Below are 22,098 nucleotides of genomic sequence, written 5' to 3'. Positions count from 1 at the left end.
TCTTCTCCCAGCCACCTTTGCTTGGGTGGGTGCCCGGATCTGGGCCTAGCACCCTCGGGAACCCAATCAAACAGCAAGCAAGTCCCCTCTGCTGCTCCCCAGATGTCTGCCTTGCCTCTTCTCCTTCCCTGCCAACTCCTCTGACCACAAGGCTGTCGCCTCAAAGCAGAAACAGCTGGAGCACAGAGGGCTCTGGCTCCCCCTCCCACTGGATGCTCCTTTCAGAATGCCTGGATCTTTCTGAAGCCTCTCAGCCTATGTCAGGCCTCGAGTGTCCTCTGCGACCTTGCATTTACCTTCCAACTTCCAGAGAAACACAGTGACGACGGCATCATGACGACACTGGTAATAATAGTGCGGCAGCATTTACTGGGAATATATACCATGCACACATCACTTACCAGGCCACAGTTCTTTGTGGTCCCCCAGTGACAGATGGTTAGGTGGAGGTACGAGGAGCACGGCCTGTGTGGCCTTGGTCAGTTACTGAGTCTCTCTATGCCTCCATTTACTCATCTGTAAAATGGGGCTATGAAGTGCACCACTTTCCTGGTAGTGTACATACCTGAAAAGTGCCCCACACAGTGCTAGCACCTGGTAAAGCTCCATCAATGCTGCCATCTCTGGGTAACCCTCCACCTGCCTCCCTTACCACAGGAGAAGCTTGGAACCTGGCCTAAAGGCCCCAGGGTCCCTGAATGCCAGAGCTGTTGTTGGTGGCCAGGCCACCTGACTCCAGGGCCACTGCACTCCCAGCTTCTGGTGTTGCTGTCTGTCCACAGGCTGGCCACCACTTTTCCAGTGGCTTTTTTCGATGAACCGCGAAGCAGGAACTGACCTTGGCCCCTGTATATTCTCTGTTCATTGGAGAGGTGCCTGGCTATGGAGCAGATGATGCCACACAGTGCCTCTCCAAGACCACAGGCATCTGGGGCAAGGTCTCAGGCCACCTTCCTCCACATGGCCTCGCCTGGGCCCTACTGTGTGGTGAAATGGATGCAGACGGGGCTTCCTCAGCCGAGTGCTATCATCCCTGCTCCCTGGACCATCAAGCACACAACCTTCGAGCCCCTGGCTGTATCCTGCCTTGAATGGCCACGTAGTGGCTTACAGATGAGACTCATGCCAGCACATATAGGACTCAGGGCAAATTATCAAAAAGCCTATCCTCTAGGGAGAGGATTTTAAAACAGGTAGCCATCTAAGTGGAACAATTGGAAAAGGCGTCCTGTCCTCAGGCCGACATGGCCCTCCTGGGTCACCCCTGTACAATACGTGACCTGTTTGTTCTTAGTGGTCCTGTCCTCAGCTGGGAAAGGGCCGGGGCCTTGTGGAGACGGCACTGGCAGGGAGACAGCAGACTTGGATGCTGGGTCTATTTAGGCACAAATCTGATGGAGATCAAAGAAATTCCAGGGCCCCAATGTTCTCATCTGTAAAATGAGCACATGGAGCAAAATGTGCCCAAGATCCCTAAGAAAAATGATGACCAGCTTCAAAAGAGGTGACGGTACCAATGTCAGAGCCAGTTACCAATGAGCCACTGTCCTGGGTGATTTTTCTTAAAGCATCAGCTCATCCAATCCTCAAGTAGAGAGAAGGATCTCATTCTATCTATCTATCTATCTATCTATCTATCTATCTATCATCTATCTATCTATCTATCTATCTATCTATCTATCTATCTATCTATCTATTTCATTCATTCATTCATTCATTCGTTCATTCATTCATTCATTTATGGCACTGGGGATTGAACCCAGTACCTCAGATGCCTCTGAGCTGCATCCTCACCCTGTTTTAAAATTTATTTTGAAACAGAGTCTTAGTAAGTTGCCCAAACTTGAACTTGTGATCCTCCTGCCTTAGCCTCCCAATTAACTGAGATTACAAGCATGTGCCACCAAGCCAGGCAGAATATTTTGTTCTTAAAGTGGCAACTGAGTTTCAGAGAGCCCAGCTAGTGGGTACTAGAGCTGGCACATATAACCCTGAGGCTAAAGCCCATGGTCTGAGCTTCACTGACCCCATGCTGTGACTGCCTTGGGTTAAAAAAAAAAAATCCCATTACACACCAGGCAGCCCCTGTAAACTCCCAGGCCACCTCCTCACAGTCAGGTGGCCTGCTCCAGGGCCCTTCTCGCCTTGCCAGTCAGCTGCCAGTCAGTCGGTCAATGCACATTTGTAAACACATCCTACTAGGAGCTCCATCCAAGGATGATCCCTACCGTTCATTGTTCAGGGTCATTCTTGGGGGATCCAGGTTGGGATTCTCCATGGACTCCATCTGTGGACACCGCAGGAAGTAGTAGAGTGTGTGGAGGGCATCCGGGGACCAGGTGATGGGCTGCGGTGGCTGGCGGGCCTGGCGGGCGGGGCTGGTGCCTGGACACAAGGGGTGGCGCCCCTGCATGTGGTGCATGGCTCGAGAGACCAGGTCACCTGGGGTGGGTGGGGGGGAGAGGGAGAGAAACCCAAGACAAAATGAGATCACAGCCCACATGTCCCAGGGATGCTGGTGGCTAAGAGAACTAGCTCCTTTCCCTTCCTGCATAATTACTATTTACCCCAGAGTCAACAGGCGGAGGTGGAAACTGTCACCTAGATGCACAATAGCAATTTAGTTTCCCTTTCATTTCCAGTCTTGCCTTAACAGCTAGTTAAACACTTGGCTGGGCTGGTCTCCTCCGGAATTTATGCTAATGTGGTTTCTTTTTCAACATCCCCACTCTCTCCACTACCCCAGGGGCCTTTACCTAGCTGTTTGACCAAGGGAATTTCCCTGGGTCTCTCCTCCCAGCCTCCAACAGCCAGTGACAAGCTCTGTGGAAATTCTCCCCTATGCCGTCATGTGCAAAGTCCCAGGACTTCAGAGCAGAGAGGTACTTTGACCTCGATCACTCAATGCCAATGGCCACCATCATCCAATAAGTGCCACTATGTGCCAAGTGTGCAGTTCCCTAGAAACATGATTTGATTCTTATGCTGCTCAGGGGTCAAGTTTTATTCTCATTTTATAGATGAGGAAATTGAGGCTTATTTGATGAATAAACATTCCCTGGCCCCATGCATTCTCCTGGTCACGGGGAAGCTGAGGGGCGCATAGGTGGGGTTTAACTAGTTGTGGTCAAGTGGCTAATGAACAGAAGAGTCTATATTTGAATCCAGGTCTGTTTGACTCCAAAGTCCATGAACTTCACTGTGAACTGGACTGAAACCTGCCCAATTGGAGTCTGTGGGGTCCCAGGCCCCCATATCCTGTGTTGCTTCTGTCCAAGTGGAATCTTTTCAACATCCCACCAGCCCTGGACAGGAAATGTCCCATCATTGTTTGAGGTCACAATGCTGAGAAAGGATGGGCTGAAATAGCCCCAGACACCTGCAGGCACCTCTGTTCTGGAAAAGTGGCACCGCTGCATTCTCCTCAGGCCTGAGAACTCTGGGGGCTTCCCTTAGGGGTCATCACGTCCCCCTCCCATGGTGGGTCCTCACAGACCCTTCTGTAGGAAGCCCTGGGACAGGCTTACCCTAGGGCGGCAGACATGAACAGGTTATAATTTGACAAGTGAAGTTTCTTTAAATGTACAGCAGAGCCAATCCATTCATTTATCCAATTAATCTTCATTATGCAGCTCTAGGAGTCTGGAGCTGCTTTGTAGTATCCCGGGAGCCCTGCACAGGGTCTCCTGCACACTAGGTGCTCGGCAAACGTTTGGAGAGTGAACAAAGAAAGCCTTGTGCATGCATCTCATTTGTAAAGACAACTCTGGTAAGGCATGACTTAAGCTTATTTACTGCCAAATTTTCCCAGGACAAGCACAGGGACGGTGTCTGGCTTCCAAACAGGTATGAGTGACACTCCTAGAATTAGAGCTCTCTCCAGAGTCCTCCAGGTCCCCACTCTCCCCACACTGCTCATCCTGCAGTTGTAGTTAGCTGCTGGGGTGCTCCTGGTAAACCCCAGAACTGCGACAGCTGGGGGCAGTGAGGTGCTGACACCCAGTTTGTGTCCAGAGACTGAGTGTATGGGTCTGGGGCAGGACTCTAGCATCTGTAGTTTGTGAAAGGTCTCTCGATGATTCTAATGTCTAGTCAGGTTTGAAAGTCCTCAGGAAAACTGATCAGAGCCTAGATTTCAGAGTCAGATAGGTGTGGCTTCAAATCAGGGCTCTGCTCCTCCCAGGTTGTGTGCCCTAGTGTAATTGTGAGAGCCTCAGCTTCCTCATCGGTAAAATGGAAATGATAGTACCTACTCTGCCAATTTCTAGGATTCAAAGAAATAATAAATGTCAAGCACTTCACATTGCATTTGGCACAGAGTAAGTGCTTGGGGAGGTTGAATATAACACTAATATTATTCATTATTTATTAGTTGCTATTATTCCTCTTTCTACAGTTACCTCCCGAGGAGCTCTTCCTTCCAGGACCACTGCCTGTGGCCAAACACTGCCCCACGTTTCCCAGGACGGGAGGAGCCTGAGCCCAGACTTTCTAGATCCCAGCCCTGCCCTCAGGCTCCTGGGCGGCAGAAACCGGCATCCCAACCAGCAGGCCACTGGCCTCCCACAGCCAGTTGCAAGGCTAAGCTGAAACCTGGCTCCTGTTTCTCCAGGTCTAAATGTCATAACATTTGGCAGGACCACAGGACCACAAGAGGGAGAAATCAAAGAGTCTGTGATACCATCAAAGAGACATGCTGTCGAAATATCATTCCAAAGGCTCAACAAGGTAGAAGTCATTATCATTAATTATTTTTATTGTTGTTTTATTGTTATTGGTGGAGAACCCTTTGGCAGCACATTTCTAGCCAGAATGCAGGAAAAGAAAGGGAAGCTGTCCCTAAAGATTTCCTAGTAGGGAAGCCAGGAACTGAGAGGTTTCCCCAAAGCTTTAGGAGGTCCGTGAAGGTGGCGGGAGCTGGAGGTTCCCGTCTTCTTCTGTCCAAGTCCCTCTATGAATGGTTCTCTCTCCAAGTCCAAAAAGACTAGATGCCAAACATTAAGACTAAAAGCTTACACGGTTCTGTAGCCATTTACGGCCAAAGACAGAAGCTTGCCCTGGTGATTTTTCTCCTTGGCTACCTTCTGTTTTCTAGGCTGTGTGACACATAAACTCTCATTTAATCTCAAAACCACTTTGGAAGAGAGGCATTTCCATTTCACAGAGAAGGAAACAGGCTCACGGAGGGTTGGTGATCTGTGCCGGTTGTACAGCTAGTATGTGAATTGGCCTCCCATGCGTGTGCTCCAGACGGCTGTACCCTGCTACTGAAAGTGGTCTGTGAATCGGAACAGGTCCCCAGACTGTTATTGGTTCACCAGTTAACTTCAGAAGTGGACAGTGAATTAAAAAAAAAAAAAAAAAGCCCATAGCAATTTGACAAGAGTAATTTTATATCTAATAATAATCTGAAAAAATTGGGCTTGCATTTCACATAGTCATAGTTTTGTCTATCTTATTTCATTTTTCTAGACATTCATTTTTATGGTACTTTACTAAGTTTCGATCTGTAAGGGAATGGCGGGGATGTCATCCTTGGCCCTTCCCCAGGGCTAGTTTGTGAAGCCCTGGTCCTGCCGGGCTGGGCTCCTTCTGGAACACAGGTGGCTGCTTCCTTGTACTTGAGAATCCATTGATCCTAGGCTCAATGAAACCTTGGTCTGAAGCCCAGAAACACCCACCAGGCAGGGAAAAACAAGCCCTCAGCCCTTGTTAACCATGAAAGACTTGATGAGAGGTGCTATGGGTTTCACTCTGGTCTTTCCAACCCTCATTATGAGCCATCAAATAAAAACAGCAGGCGAGAGAGTCTGGAATTTAGCACTGTCTTCAAAAATAAGGCCTTTAACATCTGGCCGCCTTTAAAAAAGAAGTGCTTCGTTTTGTTTATTTCTTATTCCTTCCCTTTAAAATTTTCATGGGTACAGAGGGACAGAGCACAAACATTAGGACCTGAGTTCTCGGTGTAGCCGGACCTTATACAAGAATGAAACCTCTTAACCTACCTGGCAGGCTGGTCTTGGCAGGGGGTAGAGAGTTAATGCATGTAAAAATCCAGGGTAAACTTGAAGGTCCAAGGTGCTTGTTGCCAAGTATCACTAGCCTCATTAGGTTCTTTAGTCTCAGAGAGAAAAATTACAATATCTGCCTCCACCTCTGTCTCCTCCCTCCTCCACAGCAGGTTAGTAAAACTTCCAGTTTCAGAGGGAGGGACAGAGGGAACATGGTGCGTGACATAGCCTGTCCCTGAAGAGATGCTCTGCAGTGACCTGAGCCGTGGCGGGGCCGGGATGGGCACCCCGCCTGGCCAGGGTTTAGGAGATGGACGTTGGGTAGGATAGAACTCTTTCCTTCTAGAGCACACCTGTGCACAAATGCACGCTCACCAGTACACACATAAATCCTCAGGGGCAGTTCGATGTGCCAGGGACTGTTCTATGCACTGGGGACAAAGCAGTGGACCAAAGAGAACAAGTCTCTGTCCTCATGGAGCTGACGCTCTAGTCAGAGAGGAGAGATGAATGGCTATTTACAAGTAAATATGTGGGTCAAGTGGTGGTCAGCATAACCCCAAAGCCACAGAGGGCAGCAGAGGGATGAGGGCGGGAGCTGAACTATACAGTGCCATTTGGGTGGAGGCTTGAAAAAGTGAAGGACCCAGGTGTTTGGGTGACAATGTGGCAGGCAGAGTGGAAAGCTGGCTGGGGACAAGGAGGGCACTTGACCCAGGCTGGTTGGCTGTAGTGTGGTTGTGAGAGAAGAGTGGCAGGGGAAGAAGCCAGATCATACATCAGCTCGTGGGCTGTGGTGATGATTTGGGGCTTTAATGAGTGTGCTGAGAAGCCATCGAGGGAGAGGATAGATACTGAGCAGATGAGTGACAGAGACCAATGCATGTTTTAAGTGGCTTCAGCTTGGGCAGAGTTGGTAGCAGCAGAGGTGGTGAAAGGGGTAGACTAGAACTCAGGATAGTTTTAGAAGGTACAGTCAACAGAGCTTAGTCCCCCCTGGGGAGGCTTCTGAGTATCCCCCATGTGCCTGGCTTGGACTGTAATGGGTGCCAGAGCCTGATCTTGGCCTTGGCTGTCAGATGCTGGATGTAGGCTGTTGGCCACAACTGGGAAGCCTACAGCCCTAAGCAGCTGAGCACGCAGAAAGCTAGACCCCTTGGGGCTGGGGAGGTGGCTCAAGCGGTAGCGCGCTCGCCTGGCATGCGTGCGACCTGGGTTCCATCCTCAGCACCACATACCAACAAAGATGTTGTGTCCGCCGAGAACTAAAATATAAATATTAAAAATTCTCCCTCTCTATCTCTCTCTCTCCTCTCTCACTCTCTCTTTAAAAAAAAAAAAAAGAAAGAAAGAAAGCCAGACCCCTTGGGAGGAGAGCTCTGATCCCTGTCCCTGTGACTGGGGGGACAGCACTTTTCTTCTCTGACCTCAGTTCTCCCATCAGGACAAGCCTGGTTGAGTTGTTCTGAGGAGTAAATGAGATCAGGGGCAGAGGTTGGGCCTTGCACAGGTTAAACCCTCAATTAATATTCAGTGGCTAGAGGAACCCAAGCTGCTCTCTCACGCATGGAGGCCTAAGAGACCTCACGGTGCTCGGCAGGAGAGCTCATCGGAACACAGACTGTGCGTGGCCCAGGACAGCTCACCATCCAGGACACATTCGTCAGGGTGGAGATCAAGCCTCACCCCAGAGCCCACTGCCTTCAGGGTCCCTCTAGGGCAGGGGACCCAGGCCACCAAGCACCAGCTCTGTCAGGAGACAGGAAGCTGGAAGTCCTCTGTGACCTTGAACCTTCATTTCCTGTCTTGGGATGTGGCAAGAATAGAGGAAGCAGTATTGTGGAAGAACAGAAAGACTTGTCCTTCACTGTTCAGAGGCTAGAAAACAAACAAACAAACAAACAAATAAAAAACCACAAAAAACTAAAAAACTAAAAACAAATTAAAACAAACCCTCACAAACAGGGAAGGCTGGACAGAATTAAGCTTTGTTTCCCACGCTGTGACCCTTGGGATGTGTCACCATCCTCCACTGGGTGGTCTCAACAGGGTAAGGGAGAATTAAGGAGGCAGAGTATGCAGTTTGACTTCTTAAATAAGTGGGGTAAGGAGAGGGAGAGCGCAGGATACAGCCTGGGATTCCCAACTGTGTCCCACAGAACCCTGGGGTCCTGGCAGATGCCGCAGCTGGCAGACTGGGGGCAGGAGTCATGGACCACACCCTCCCTCAGCCAGGGGGACACAACTGTCCCCTTCCGTTTCCTATACTGAAGCGTCCGTCAGAAACAGTACTGGTTGTAAATTCGGAGGCTTTTAGGTCAGGCAGGTGACATGAACAAAGAAGGCCAGTTCTGTTGCAAAGCGGGGAGACTCCAGGCCACCCAACCAACGGCAGCTTAGCTCCGGGCAGGGCTGGGGAGCAGGCTACTAGGACGTCAGAGATTTCAAGAGAAACCAGAAGTCCAGATTTTACGTGTGGTTATGTCCACATGCTGAGCAAGTCTTACATGTCCGTGGGCCACTAGTCTGCCACCTCAGGCCTACAAGGATCTAGCTTTCAGGGGGGCACATGTAGTCTCGAGGTGGTGGCCAGAACCAGATGGCGGACCCTTCCTTGCCTCCCCCCTCAGACCCCTGCTCTGCAGTGCAGCCAGATGCCGAGGCCAACTTACTCAGCTCCGAGATGCTGCCCACGCAGGTGGCCAGGAGAGACTGCTCCAGGGTCCGGAGCTCCAGCTGAGCATAGGCATCGGCTCGCTCATCGTGGCCGAGGGACCCTCCATTGTAGGGACTGAAGTATGCGGGGAGGGAGAGGACACCTGTGGGGAAGCAAGATGGAGAGGTCACACTCTGGAAGGCAGGAAAGCTCCTGGGGCCTCCGTGGGTTGCCATGGCAGGGCTCAGCCCCCATCCCCTTCCTCTGATGCAGCGGGGCCAGAGGGGTGCACCTCTCCCTGAGCCTTGAGGACATGGGCCTTTTTGCTGTGCCTGGTACTATGGGGGTCAGAATGAGAAGTGGCCCACCGTGGCGGTGGCTTTAACCTGCTGGATACCAGCCTTTTCTGGAGTTGCTCAAGGACCTGGCCTAAGCAGGCTCCCAGGCCGCTCACTGAGTATCTACGGCAGGCCCCACTGGTCCCAGGGGTTGTGCTCCTCTCAGTGTTGTGTGATGACAGAGACGGTTTTGTTTCCATGGTGCTCAGGGGTGGCTGAGTCAGAGGTGCTCTCCTGCCCACCCAGAGGCCAGTGTCACCCACGGAGGCCTCTCACTTCCCCAAGTTATCCCCTTTCTTCTTCAAGCCCACACGGGGCTGGGAGCCGCCACTGAAGAGGAACACTGCCCTCTCCACTCCAAGAAGGGGACTCATCCCAGCCCTTGGCCAAGTCCAATTAGCGTTTCTCATTAGCACTTCAACAGCCAGGGAACAGAGCTGTCAGGATGGATACCAGGGGGTGACAACAGGCAAGTCTCTCCAACTCATTGTGTGTCTTCTTAGAAAGCACCAGAAAAGAAGACAACCCGCATTTGTTTTTTTTTTTTTTTTTTGGGGGGGGGGAATTGGCTCACTTTATTTAGCATTATATTCTCCAACTCCAACTATTTACCTGCAAATGCCATGATTTTATTCTCTTTTAATGCTGAGTAATAATCCATTGTTTATATATGCCACAGTTTCTTTATCCATTCAGTCTACTGAAGGGCATCTAGGTTGGATCCACATTTTAGCTATTGTGAATTGTGCTGCTATAAACAATCGATGTGGCTGCGGGAAGGTGGGTAGGAAAGATGGTGGAATGAGACGGACATCATTACCCTAAGTGCATGTATGAAAACACGGATGGTGTGACTCTGTGTTCTACCGGAGATGAAAAATTGCGCTCCATTTGTGTAATATGAATTGAATTGCATTCTGCTGTCATATATAACTAATTAGAATAAATAATTTTTTTTAAAAAAAGAAAGCACCTACAAAACACAATCAGCCTGTTTTAAAATTACATGTTGCTTCTTTAAAGCATGTGGCCACAGAAATTCCAGCTGCCGTCAGAGCCTGGGATTCCCAACTTCTGGTAACTGCTGTTTCTTTGTCCCAATCTTCCACCCCATTTTTTTTTTTCTTAAGAAAAATACCCACAGAGATTTAGTCACCTTTGGGAAAAACCTCCTAAAATTTCTTGAGATAACTGGACAGCCCCTGGGCTGTGGCCAAGCCTGGGTTGGAACCCCCTGTCCTGCGCCCGTGTGATGTGACCAGGATGCACCGGGGGCTGCAGCAGAGCAGGACCACGGGGCCTCAGAGTGGAAGTTCTAGGCTGGCACTTGACCAGTGGGGTGCTCTCGGGAAGGTTCCTTAGCCTCTCTATGCCTCAGGCCATCATCGAGAGCCCCAGTCCACAGTACCAGTTGTCAATTCCTGCACCAGCACGTGGCTCAGAGCGAGGGCTATCCTGGTGCTGTTTTATTTTATATGGGAACACAGGCTTTATTTATCTGTCTCATTCATTCTCCGTCTTCAAAATCGAAGGACTGACACTGGAAGAGCATCCAAAACTCGCTCAGGTAGGCAGTGGAACGAAGATTCAAATTCAGGTCGGGATGACTCTAGAACATGAACAACTGACCCTCACCCCGGCTCCCCACTCCACGAGCCCAGAGCCAAATGAACACATCACCCAGGCTCCCCACTGGCTGACCCCATCTGGTGGGTCTTGTGTGATGACAGCCCCTTCCCACCCATGGACACCCCCTACTGAGCCTTAAGTCTCTCTCTCTAGATGCAGGGCAGCCTTCCCCTAGCCCAGGTCCGGGGGTGTCTTCCTCCATCATTCTGTAGGTTCAGGGATTGATACATATCTGCTCTTCCCCAGAGCCAGGCCTCCCTGTCCTCCTTCACGCTGAAGTGACCGAAGCCTGCCCCCATGTGCCTCTCTTCAACCCTTGTAGATGACAGCAGCCCTGCCACCCGAGCCACGCTGACTCTGCAAAGCATGGCATCAAAGCAGTTGTTTCCCAGGGAAAGCTTTGTTTCCCTGGAGGAGGAGGAAGAGCATGTGAAGAGGTCTCCCCCACCGCCTGCCCAGGCCCTGTTCCTCAAGCAGCAATTCTCCCTGACCGCTGAGTAACCAGACACACTAGGAAGAGCTGGTAAAACAAAAGAGAAGGCCATCCCAACCAAGCTGCAACCCACAGTCGCCCCACAGCTGCCAGAGCCCTGGCTCAGGCGGGCTCCTCCCCTCCTCTCCCTTACTCCACTATAGAAACGACGCTGGAGACATGTGGATCAAATTTACAGTGCTTAGGGCAAGGGGACAGGAAATTCAGCTGATTTGTCAAAGGATTCCCAGAGAGAAATATTATGTCAATAGATCCAGTAACAGGAGCTGGCAGCTCCATTAATACCAGTCTCCATTTTCGTAGTCCTCACCCACCCAAAGGGGCTTTCACTTAATACCATGGCAAAAGTAATTATGAACCTATCGTTAATAATAGCAACGGATAGCATCATGTTTTTGTGTGCCTTTTGCTTTTAAGAGACTCCTGACATCTAGTAACTTATTCTATTGAGAGAGACGGGCAGTCGTGGTATGGGATGACCACAGCTGACTTTCACTGAGGGCTTGCTTATGTGCCAGGTACTGCAATAGCAGTTTGCATATGTCACCACCTTTATGTCCAGGACCGCAGGAGGTATTACCCCATCTCACAGATGGGGAAACTGAGGCAGGACACAGTTTCGTGCCTTGCCCAAGGCTACAGAGGTTACCAGAAGCTGAATGGGGCTGGAAACTAATCTCTTCATCCTTGAGCTCCTGAAATGAAATGACTTCCTCCTTTGGGGCACCTTGTCCTTCTACAATTTAGCAACCCCTAGGATATTTGGGCCTGAGGAAAGTCTGTTTGGGCCTGAGGTTTGATGGGAGGAAATGCAAAGGCAGAAAAAGGACTCCTGGAGGCCTCCCCTGAAACTACAGCGGGAAGGCTCTCTTCTTCCTCCCGTCTTTCCCTGCAGCTGGTCTTCCAGCTCAGCTCCTGAAGAAAGCCTCCTTCGCGTCAATCCTAAGTTGTTCTCGGTCCCACATAAGCTCATTGTTCAGCAATTCTTATTAAACACATAAAATACTTCCTTTACACTCTCGCACTGCCTCCGTGTCTTCTTTTCCCATTTCCCACAGGGGCCCAGGGCAAGGTCATGTCTGGGAACAGGAATTTCAAAAAACGAAGGAAAACCCCTAAACCAAAACAAAAACAAGAGAAAAGGCATCCCTTTTCTTTCATTCAGTAGAATCCTTACGAAAATTTATTTGTTCTAGTCACGATGGAAAAGCAGGCATGCAGGAGTGTTCCCTTCACTCCTCTATTAATTAATAAGGACCCCAAATCAATTCCTGCCACCGAGGAGACCCACCAGCAACACTGGGATCATCACTGTGCAGTGACTCACCAGGCACAGACAGAACATGTGATCGGGTTGTCCTCTGCCTCGTTCTTCTATAAATTCTGCATTTCTGTTGGGACAGCACTCTACTCAATGTGCTTTTGGTAAGGTGAAGCCTCCATATCTCCCCAGCGATAAGCAGGACCATAATCTTCAATTTTTCTCATTCTGGCTGCCTAACCCTTGAACCTTGGAATTCTTATCTTGCTCCTTTACTGTCCACTTTCTGAGTGCGACAGGGCACCCACCTGGTGCCCACAAGAGACTCTGAGTCATCCCTACTAGCCTTCTCCTCCTCCCGCACCTCCAACCCACCACCGGGCCTTGCTGCTTCTGCCGCCTTAATATCTCAAAAACCTGTCCCTCATTCTGGAGCCTTCTAGGATCCCCACCGCCCTCCTGAAGAAATCCAAATACCTCTGCACAGGTAAGAATACATAACATCTTTCCTTCTCTTTAGTTTAAGGAAGAAACTAATTCTGCCAGTAAACTGGAAAATCACCAGCACCTCCCAGGACATCGACAGGTATGAAGCCTAACGCCCCACAGCCTCGTTTCTCTAGCCTGTGTTCCAAGTCTTGGTTCTGCTATGGTCCCTGGGGTTGGGGTTGAGGTGGAGATGGGGTAGGAGCCAGCCCATTTTCTTTCCAGGTGATTTTCCACTAGTGCCCAGAGAAGGCGCTATTGAGTGAGGTGGGCAACCCAACTGGCCCTGGAGGCCACCATCTGGGAATCTAACCTGGATTTCTGCTTGCAGAGGTACAGCCTCCTCCCAGCAAGCGCCAAGCCAGAGCAGATGGTCGCACACTGGGTTGACAAACCAGACTTTCAGTGCAAAGGAATCGATGGGAATTTCATCTATGTGTCTGCACAGATGGGGGGTTAATTTGATGTCCGGCACTGGTCCCTAGGCACCCACTGACCCCTAGAAGCATTTCGCCCTTATCAGCGCAGAGTTGAACTTCTGAACTGTCAGCAGTGGGAACATAGTGGGAACACAGCCTATTGCTATTTCCTATGGTTTAATTTCCCTCCCAGCTATGATACCATGCTCCCAGGCAGGCTTTTCAATGTAAAGACATTCTTTCTGTGCAAACTGGGTAGGGTTGTAATTCAGCTTTTCTGACCATTCGTCAAAAAGCCATCAAGGCTGGAACTTAACTGACCTCCAAACTCGGCAGCCCATTACTGACACACGACTCGTCAATGTGCCTTCTGAGAATGACCCCATGGTCTGATGCCTCAAGAATCTCTGCACAGAGCCATTGCTGTCCCTCTGCCACGACCCCCCGCCCCCAGCTCTGCCAGCCCTGGCAGGGATTTCACTGGCCAAGGCAGCAAAGGCCACTGCCTGTCCCGCTTCTTTGAAATGAAAACCAGGATGCAGGGGATTACTCCTTTACGGCCCTTGTGAGGAAACGCACAAGGCAGGGCCTCTTCTGCCGGTTTTCTTAGGCGCTGGAAGCTTGGGTGGAGTTCAATTCGTAAGCTTCTGAAAATAAAAATTATACTGCCCCACTGAATGGTTTCCAAGCAGTCCACATGACCCAGCTCTTTTATTTTATTTTTTAAAAGTGTTTCCAGCCTCTGATCTTGGGTTTTATATATAGGACATTTAATGCCCAATTGTCGTCTATTAGTCATCCTCGAACAAAGCACTGAAAAGCCAAAGGATGGAAATCCTCCAGAGAGACACAAGCGGGCACGAGGACGGCCTCTCTGAACGGTCACTCGACATTCTGAGTTCAAAGAGGCTGGGGACACGGGGTTGAGGCAAGGGGACACTGCAGGAACTAAGGGGAAAAACCTTGACGTGGCTTGAAATGGGCCTGATCAGCTGCCATCATCCGCCTATCCGTGACTCATCAAGAATGATCAAGAGCTAATTCTTGGGCAAAGCTATTGCCTTGAGATGTGACCACTATGTTGTAACGCCCAAGGGTTCAAGTGGAGAGATGTTAGGAGATAGGAGGGAGGGGGGGAGGGGGGAGAGGGGGAGGGAGGGGGGAGGGGGGAAGGGGGGAGGGAGGGGGGAGGGAGGGAGGGAGGGAGAGAGAGACTAAAATGAGTTTGGGAAGCAATTTTTTAAATCATAAGTTAATAATCCATGGAGTTGGGTGCTCACAAACAGGGATGGGATCAATAAGCATTGGAACCCCTACAAAGATCCCAGCAGGGGCTGCTATTACAGTGCCCCACGTGCCTTTGAGGGACAGAGGCTTAGATGGGCTGGGTCACTTGATTGAGTATGCAGCTTAATGGCATAGGTGGGATCCTGACCCAGTGTGCCACGCCAGGGGACCCCGGAATCCACACAGCACTGCCTCTCCTGAAGGGGCCAGGGGCCAGCTTGGGAAGGAAAAGCACACCAGGCTCTCCCTATTCACTCCGGGCCCAGGGCTGTTCCCCAACCCTCACCCCCCAGCTTTCCCCCTTCTCGAAGGGCAGGAAATTAAAAGCAAATAATAACCATGCTCTGGTTAACACCTCACCCTGGCTAAGTTACCAGAACACCACCAGTGAAAGGTGGTCTTCCGGCAAAGTCCGGCCCGGGGCCAAGAGCTCACTATTAAGCAGTAAAATAATAACGCAGGTTTATGACTGCCCAGGGAGCAGGTGGCCAGGGAACCCAGGGCGAGATCAAAGGGTGACGGAGCACAACATGCTCCTGGCCAGGAACCCCCTTCCTCCTAAGAGTGGTAAAAAGCAAACCTTCCCCAATGGTGGGCTGGGATTTACCTCCCTCTGAATGCTCCATCCCCGGAGCTGCTCGTGGAGTTGGTGGTGGGCTGCCCCTTCTCATGCAGCCAGCTCCTCCAAATCTCAGAGGAGCTCCAAGCTGGGCAAGGACTCGGAGAGGAAGAGAAGGGCCACCATAAAACCAGAGGGCGTCACAAGTCAGTGCAGGTGACCCTGGGAGTGCTGTCCTAGTCGAGTTATGGTGATTCATTTAATTAAGGTAAATATCAGTTCTCTCATTGACCTAGAGGGTGACTAGGGGGGGGCTTGTAAAAATAAACAAACTAGTGGAGATCATGGGATTGCTATCTGATTTTTTTTTTGAAGCAAAAACTCAATAAGATGCAGTCTGTTCCCTGCTGTTTCCCCATTTTTGCAAGAGAGTAAAATAAAGCCAGAGTAACCGTGCAGATCAATTTCAGGAAATTAAACCTAAAGGTGAACTCTGGAAAAACCAGCAATCGTCACAACATTGGGCAGTGTGGGGCAGAAAACCAACATTTGAACTACTAGGTTTTTTCCAGTGGAAAGAGATCTCTGTGTTATTTTGAATACTTTTAAAGAGATTCTGGGTGGCCTGGCTCCAAAGGATTGATGTAACACACCAAGAACTTGAGTGACCTCGGAAGCACGAGTCTTGGAATAACCTCTCACTAAAAAAAAGGAAAACCCCAGCACATGACCGTGGTCCTTTGTCACAGTCTGTTCTTGACCCACAGTGCACTAATTCCTGGAGGCCAAGGACAACAGTGAGCCACTTTTATGTACAGACGATATATTTAATAGACACATACAGGGCCGGTAGTGTAGCTGCACTGGGTAGTGCCTGCCTAGCATACATGAGGCCCAGGGTTCAATCTCCAGCACCACAAGAAAACAACAAAAAGACACATTCTTAGAGAGAACTTGCAGAACTTAAAGACAGGGCAGAACTGGACGGTTGAGGGTCAGACCCTGAAGTGTCAGCCCTTTCCCCAGCTGACCCTCCCAGCCGCCCAGGTGAGGCTGGTGTTCACCGCGCTGGTGTTATAATAATGCTTTCTGAATGACTAGGCTTTCCAAACATTTATAAATATGACCTGTGGGTGAAATAAAATCAGTTGTCATGAGAGCTGAGAGGGGACAGACGTTATCAGAGCTGAAGAGGTGACAGAATGTTTCTTTTGAAGCAAATCTATACCTTTCACTTCAATTAAGGCGCAAAACTGGTTATTTGAAGTTAAACTTTTACATAAAGTGTTTTTAACACTGTTACCTAGTTACCTATACAGAGCTCAGACTGGAGGTCCTCTAATATCAAAGATGATTATTTTTGCAAGGTAGAAGTGTACATGAGTTTCCCCCCCATTCATCTTCAGACTTTTTAACAAGACCATTATTACTATAACCATCATGAGCTCACGGAAGCAAATAGAAAAATAAAGCAAAAAAAGGAAAGCCTAGTTGTTTTTATAGAGAATTTATAAATAAATAAATAATAAAAACAAATAGTAGATAAGGGAAAAGATTCTACGAGTCAGGTAGAGGCGGTTCTATGCTAATAACAGCAGGTGAGATCTGTCTAGTGTCTCACCCCAGACTCAACCTTGCTGAAAGCCAGCCCTTTCACCTGGCCCCAGGTGGTTCTGACACAGACCTGGGTCCCTCTGTGGGACTTTCTGGGCCATGCGTTGCTGCTGTGTTTCTGTGCAAGCCTGCTGCCACAGATGGCCGGACCCTCCCGAACCACAGTGGCCTGTGCAGGTTGCAATCTGCTGAGGTCTGAGAACAGGGAGAGTCCAGCCCCACAGCCCAAATCCCTGCTGGGAAAAGGGAGGCTGGCCTGCCCTGCCTGGGTGGGGAGCAAGGCTGTGCCTGCCCCAGTGATTCCGGAGCTGCATCCCTCACTAGAGAGCAGAGTGCCAGAGGGCAAGGAGGGGACAGGGTCAGGGCTCCCAGCATCAGCTCAGACATAGGGAAGAAGAGTGTTGCATACCCATGACAGACACAAGTCACTCATTGGGGGACAAAAACACTGCAAATATTGCAAAGTCCAGGGCAGACGGCCAAGGCATCTAACATGAGTGTGTTAGAGAGAAATATACTGCACTGGAGTCCTGCTCACAAACAACCAGCTTCAGCCCATTGGGGTTCCAATTCCAAAGGGATCTGAACGTTAGACTCCCCAGATAATGTACGAGTAGGCGTCAAGAAAGACGAGGGTTTGGAACCCAGCTCTCCTACTTACTAGCTATGCGACTCTGGACTAGTTACTTCTCCTTTCTGAGCCTCCACTTGCTCATCTGTATAATACGCCTACTGAGAGCTCCTGATTTGTTAGATTGTTTAAGGATTAAAAGAAGTGACGGAGGAGGATACTTGGGGAAAGACCTGACACATAAGACGCATACAGTAAATAGAAATATTTCTATGAATGGTCTCACTGTCAAGGGCCAGTGGCTTTGGGATAAAGCCATGAGATACTATATAAAAGCTATTAACACCATGGGGAGGAGGGGAGGAGCCCATGGCCTCTCTACCCTGTTTTCTTAGAGGCTGCTGCGGCTCACATTTGTACAAAATCATGCTGCACTGGCTGCAGATGGGTCATTTATTTTGCATTTGTTCACTCATTTACTCAAAGTAGTGTCCTGATTACCTGGTGTGCTAGCAGCAGCTGTGCTCTGGGGACAGGAATAAAGGGGAACAGAGGGCCTCCACCCTCGTAAAGGCGGAGCACTCAATACTGCACTCAAAGGGCCCCAAGGGAGCCAGCGAGGGGAGGAGGAGGAAGGTCCCTGAGACCCACTGTTCTGGCCTGAAGTGGGGGGGAGGGAAGGCGGAGGAGAGGCCCTGGGGAGGAGAGTCAGCTTGGCAGAGCGGCTGGATGGGTCTTCCCCTTTTCCTCAAAGGTCAGAGTAGCAGCTCTACGCAGCTTTGCGGACTATGCGATCGCTCAACCTCTCGACTCTGCCAGTGTCATGTGACTAGACAAACAGGTACAGCTGTGTTTCGTGAATGAAACCAGGGACACTGAAATTTGAATTTCACATTATCTTCATGTGTCATGAATATTTTTCAATCATTCAAAAATGTCATGTCCACTCTTGGCTGGGGGGCCGTAAAAAAAGAGGCAGGGGGTGAGACCCAGGGCCAGGAACCCTTAGGAGGACTGAAAGGGGGACTTAAGAGGGACAGCCAGAGAGTGTGACAAGCTATAGGCACAAAAGCCTAGGGACTCACACTCTGCCCGAGAACCAGGAGGACCCTCTGAAGGGATTTGAGTGGGTGAGCGACAAGGTCATCTGTACACTTGAGGAGGAGGTGGCCAGGGCTCAGGAGAGTAGCATCCCAAGGGTTCACTGCTGGCCAGAGACACATGCCCTGCTATGGAATTCACAGCCCAAATCCCAGGGGGCCAGCCACTGCCTGCGCTCTCCCCATCCAGACGCCCATTCCTGACAGTGTTTGTACTAATCGCTGGTTGCTTCCACCATTCAGCAACTGTGAATGAAGCTGCTATAAACATCTATGAGCAGGATTTTGTGTGGACGTAAGTTTTCAGCTCCTTTGGGCAAATACTAAGGAGTGCAATTGCTGGACTGTGACGAACACAGTTTGTTTGGGAAGGAAATGCCAAGCTGTCCTGTTACGTGGCTATGCCATCTGGCACCCCCAGCAACGCACGAGAGTCCCTGTTCCTCCACGTCCTCACGAGCCATGGCTGGTGTCAGAGTTCAGGATTTTGGTCAGTCCAACAGGTGCGAACTGGTGTCTCATTGCTGTTTTAATCTGCAGTTCCCTGATGACAAATGATGACAGGCATCATTTCCTGTGCTCATTTGCTACCTGATGTCTTCTTTGGTCTGATAAGGTCTTTTTCCCATCTTAATTTAATTTTTTATTGCAGTGCTGGGATTGAACCCAGGGCCTGGAAATGCCACTGAGCTACATCCCCAGCCCTGGCCCATTTGTAAACTGGGTTGTTTTCTTCTTTTTGAATTCTAATAGTTGCTTGTGGATTTTGGATAACGGTCCTTCATCGGATCTGTCTTTTGCAAATATTTTCTCCTCACGTGTGGCTCATCTTTTCTCTTTCTTGACTGAGTCTCTTTCTCACAGAGCAGAAACTTTTCATGGTAATAAAGTCCAGCTTATCGATTTTTTCATAGACTATGCTTTTGGTGTGGTATTTATTTAAAGTCACCCCCAAATCCACGATCGCCTCGATTTTCTCAAAGGCTATTTTCTAAAAGTTTTATAGTGTTGCATTTTACATTTAGGTCTGAGACCCATTGTGAGTTCCTGTAGGGGAGAGCGAAGGTCTAGGTTCCTTTACTGCATGTGAATGTTTAAGTTCCAGCACCATCTCTGGGTAAGGCTGTCTCGGCCTTGGCTCTGTTATCAAAGGTCAGCTGATGGTGTCTGTGTGGGTCTATTTCCAGGCTCTGTTCTGTTCCACTCATCTCTTTGTGCTGAAATTGCTGTGCTGTGCTATTCTCAGCATTCACCCACTTATTCAAATCTCCATCATATGCCCGTCAAGTACAGAGCTTGGGGCTAGGAATACAGAGGTGAAGGAGACCTGGGTTCCTGTTCTAGGGAGAGGAAAACCACGTGGGCAAATAAAACCTCCATGACAAAGACCAGAGGGGGCAGCTGCAGTCGGACTAGAAGTATAGAAGGGGAGCCCCTTGGGCTGGGGATGTGGCTCAAGCGGTAGCGCGCTCGCCTGGCATGCGTGCGGCCCGGGTTCGATCCTCAGCACCACATACCAACAAACATGTTGTGTCTGCCGAGAACTAAAAAATAAATATTAAAAATTCTCTCTCTCTCTCTCTCTCCTCTCTCACTCTCTCTTTAAAAAAAAAAAAAATAGAAGGGGAGCCCCACAACAGGGCAAGGGAGGAAAGGCAACAGGATGTTTCAGAAAGCCCCCGCCTCCATTTACCAAAAGACTCTAAATGGCTTGTTCAGAGTTCAAGAGAAACAGCCACTCCCTGGTCGTCCCACGGCTGAGCAAACTGCATGGTACAGAGTGGTGGCAGGGGTGGAGGAGGACAGAGGAGGAAGCTCTTTTACTGAGAGGAAGTTCCTGTAGAACATTCATTCTCAGAGGGCACACCCCTCCCAGAGTTCACTGTGCAAGCACTTGCAGGATCTTGGAGGGCTCCCTGATCTTTCCCTGAAAAGATGTAAGAGAATGGTCACTGTGTGGCCCCTCTCAAGTGACCTGTTCACCATCTTCCTGCTCCTTCTTGGCTAATAGAATCCCAACACTGTCTAGAATGTTATGCAATATGCCAGGGGACCTGGCAGACACCTACCCAGGCTCCCTAACAGATTATCTCATTGTCCTTAACAATGTCACATATCAAAGACTTCAGGGGTTTTGGAAAGTATTTTGTATTTATTTATTTATTTTTTCTGATTAAAGGGGATAGGTTACCTGGATGGCAGGGCTTTTGCTTTTTTCAACTGCTCAGACTGTGATGTATTCACTGAAGAAGGTGCAGCAGCAGCCACTGTACCACCAGGAAGCAGGCCTCTGCTGCACCACATGAAGGGGTAAGAGGGAGACCAGAGCCAACATGCTGGGGGGGCGGTGTGTGAACAAAAGGTAGGAAGAACTGGGGTTCTTGAGGGTCTCACCAGGCAGCTAAATCATACTGTGAAGTCCGGGCCCCTGAACTTGTGAAAAGTGGGCCCCTCCTTGTCTCAATTTGCTAGGACTATGGAAACAATACACAACAGGGTAGCTTAAATGACAAAAATGTATTTTTTTTCAAAGTTCTAGGGACTAGACCCTGGAGATGTGTCCACGTGTCAGCACTATCCTCCTAAGGCCTTCTCCTTGGCTTGCAGGTGGCTGTCTTCTCCCTGGGCTTCTCTCTGTGCTTGCCTGTGTCCTCACCCCTTATAAGGACACTAGACATTGAAGGCCTGTCCTCGTGGCCTTATTTTACATTCACTGTCTCTTTAAAGGTCCCAGATCCAAATGTGGTCACATTCCCAGATTCCGAAGGTTAGGGTTTCAGTATCAGATTTTCATGGGGAATAAGACGCAAACCAAAGCAATGGTGCTTTCTGTGATTTGCAGATAAAGCGACTGTCTGACATGAAAGAGTTGCTATCAACCAGTAGCTTTGGAAAACAAAACAATTTCAAACGCTGGAATCCTTTGTTCAAACAAAATCACATGAAGAGTCCCAAGGCAAAGCAGACCCCAGCCTCAGGCCCGACATCTCCGGGAAGCAGGCTGAAAATGAAGGATCCAAGCTCACTGTCTGGTCTGGCTGGAGTGGGCATGCCCTTGGCCTGCACAGAGAACAGGTGGCTCTGGCTGAGTCTTCCGAGGGCTCAGGTGGCAATGGCAACCCCAGCAGCATTTAGCATAGACAGAGGAGCGAAGCCGCCTGCCTCCCCAGCCTCCCCAGCCTCCCCAGCCAGTTCAGTGCTGCCGGGAGGTCTGCAGAACTCTACTGCCCGTGGTTTAATTTAAAAACATCAGATAGACAAGAAGGGGAAGATAGACTACCGCAACTTTACTGCCCTGAGATCGCAGGTCCTTCGGACTTCACGCTGCGCACCAGCACCGTGTACGTTTTAAAAAGGGTCCCTGCATGCACGGGAGGACTTTCTCACCTGACACTGCACGGCTGTCCTTCCGCAGCCCCAAATGCTGTTCCTGTCACTTTCAATGGCTGCAGTGCACACCATCCTAAAGGCCCACAGCACGTTCTGCTGCTACTCTGGGGGAGTCAGGAGGGCCCTCTCCAGGGTGGCGGCATGGTGGGCAGTGGTCCCCGAGTCACATCACACCCCAGGGCTCTAGCGCTGCAGGAGCATCCTCAAGTGAGGGAGGTGCCTCGCCTTCCACCTGGGGCCTGCAGACAAGGTCAACGCAGCAGGCTCCTGCAGGCAGTGTCCAG

At 49.9% G+C, this 22,098-nt stretch overlaps 1 protein-coding gene across 1 annotated transcript in view; it reads right to left on the bottom strand.

Moving 5' to 3' along the window:
• Abtb2 (ankyrin repeat and BTB domain containing 2) overlaps positions 1–22,098 on the bottom strand; it is a 162,554-nt gene that overhangs the window by 33,144 nt on the left and 107,312 nt on the right. The window contains exons 2-3 of the mRNA XM_026405110.2: positions 8,684–8,830; positions 2,229–2,442 (exon numbers count right to left, since the gene is read on the bottom strand). Coding sequence (XP_026260895.1) covers positions 2,229–2,442; positions 8,684–8,830 — 361 coding nt within the window. The remainder of the gene's footprint in view (positions 1–2,228; positions 2,443–8,683; positions 8,831–22,098) is intronic.

This window comes from Urocitellus parryii, chromosome 4 (assembly GCF_045843805.1).
Source record: "Urocitellus parryii isolate mUroPar1 chromosome 4, mUroPar1.hap1, whole genome shotgun sequence".
Lineage (NCBI taxonomy): Eukaryota > Metazoa > Chordata > Mammalia > Rodentia > Sciuridae > Urocitellus > Urocitellus parryii.
The sequence above is the reverse complement of the archived record's forward strand: the minus strand, read 5'-3'. Positions and strand labels throughout refer to the sequence as shown.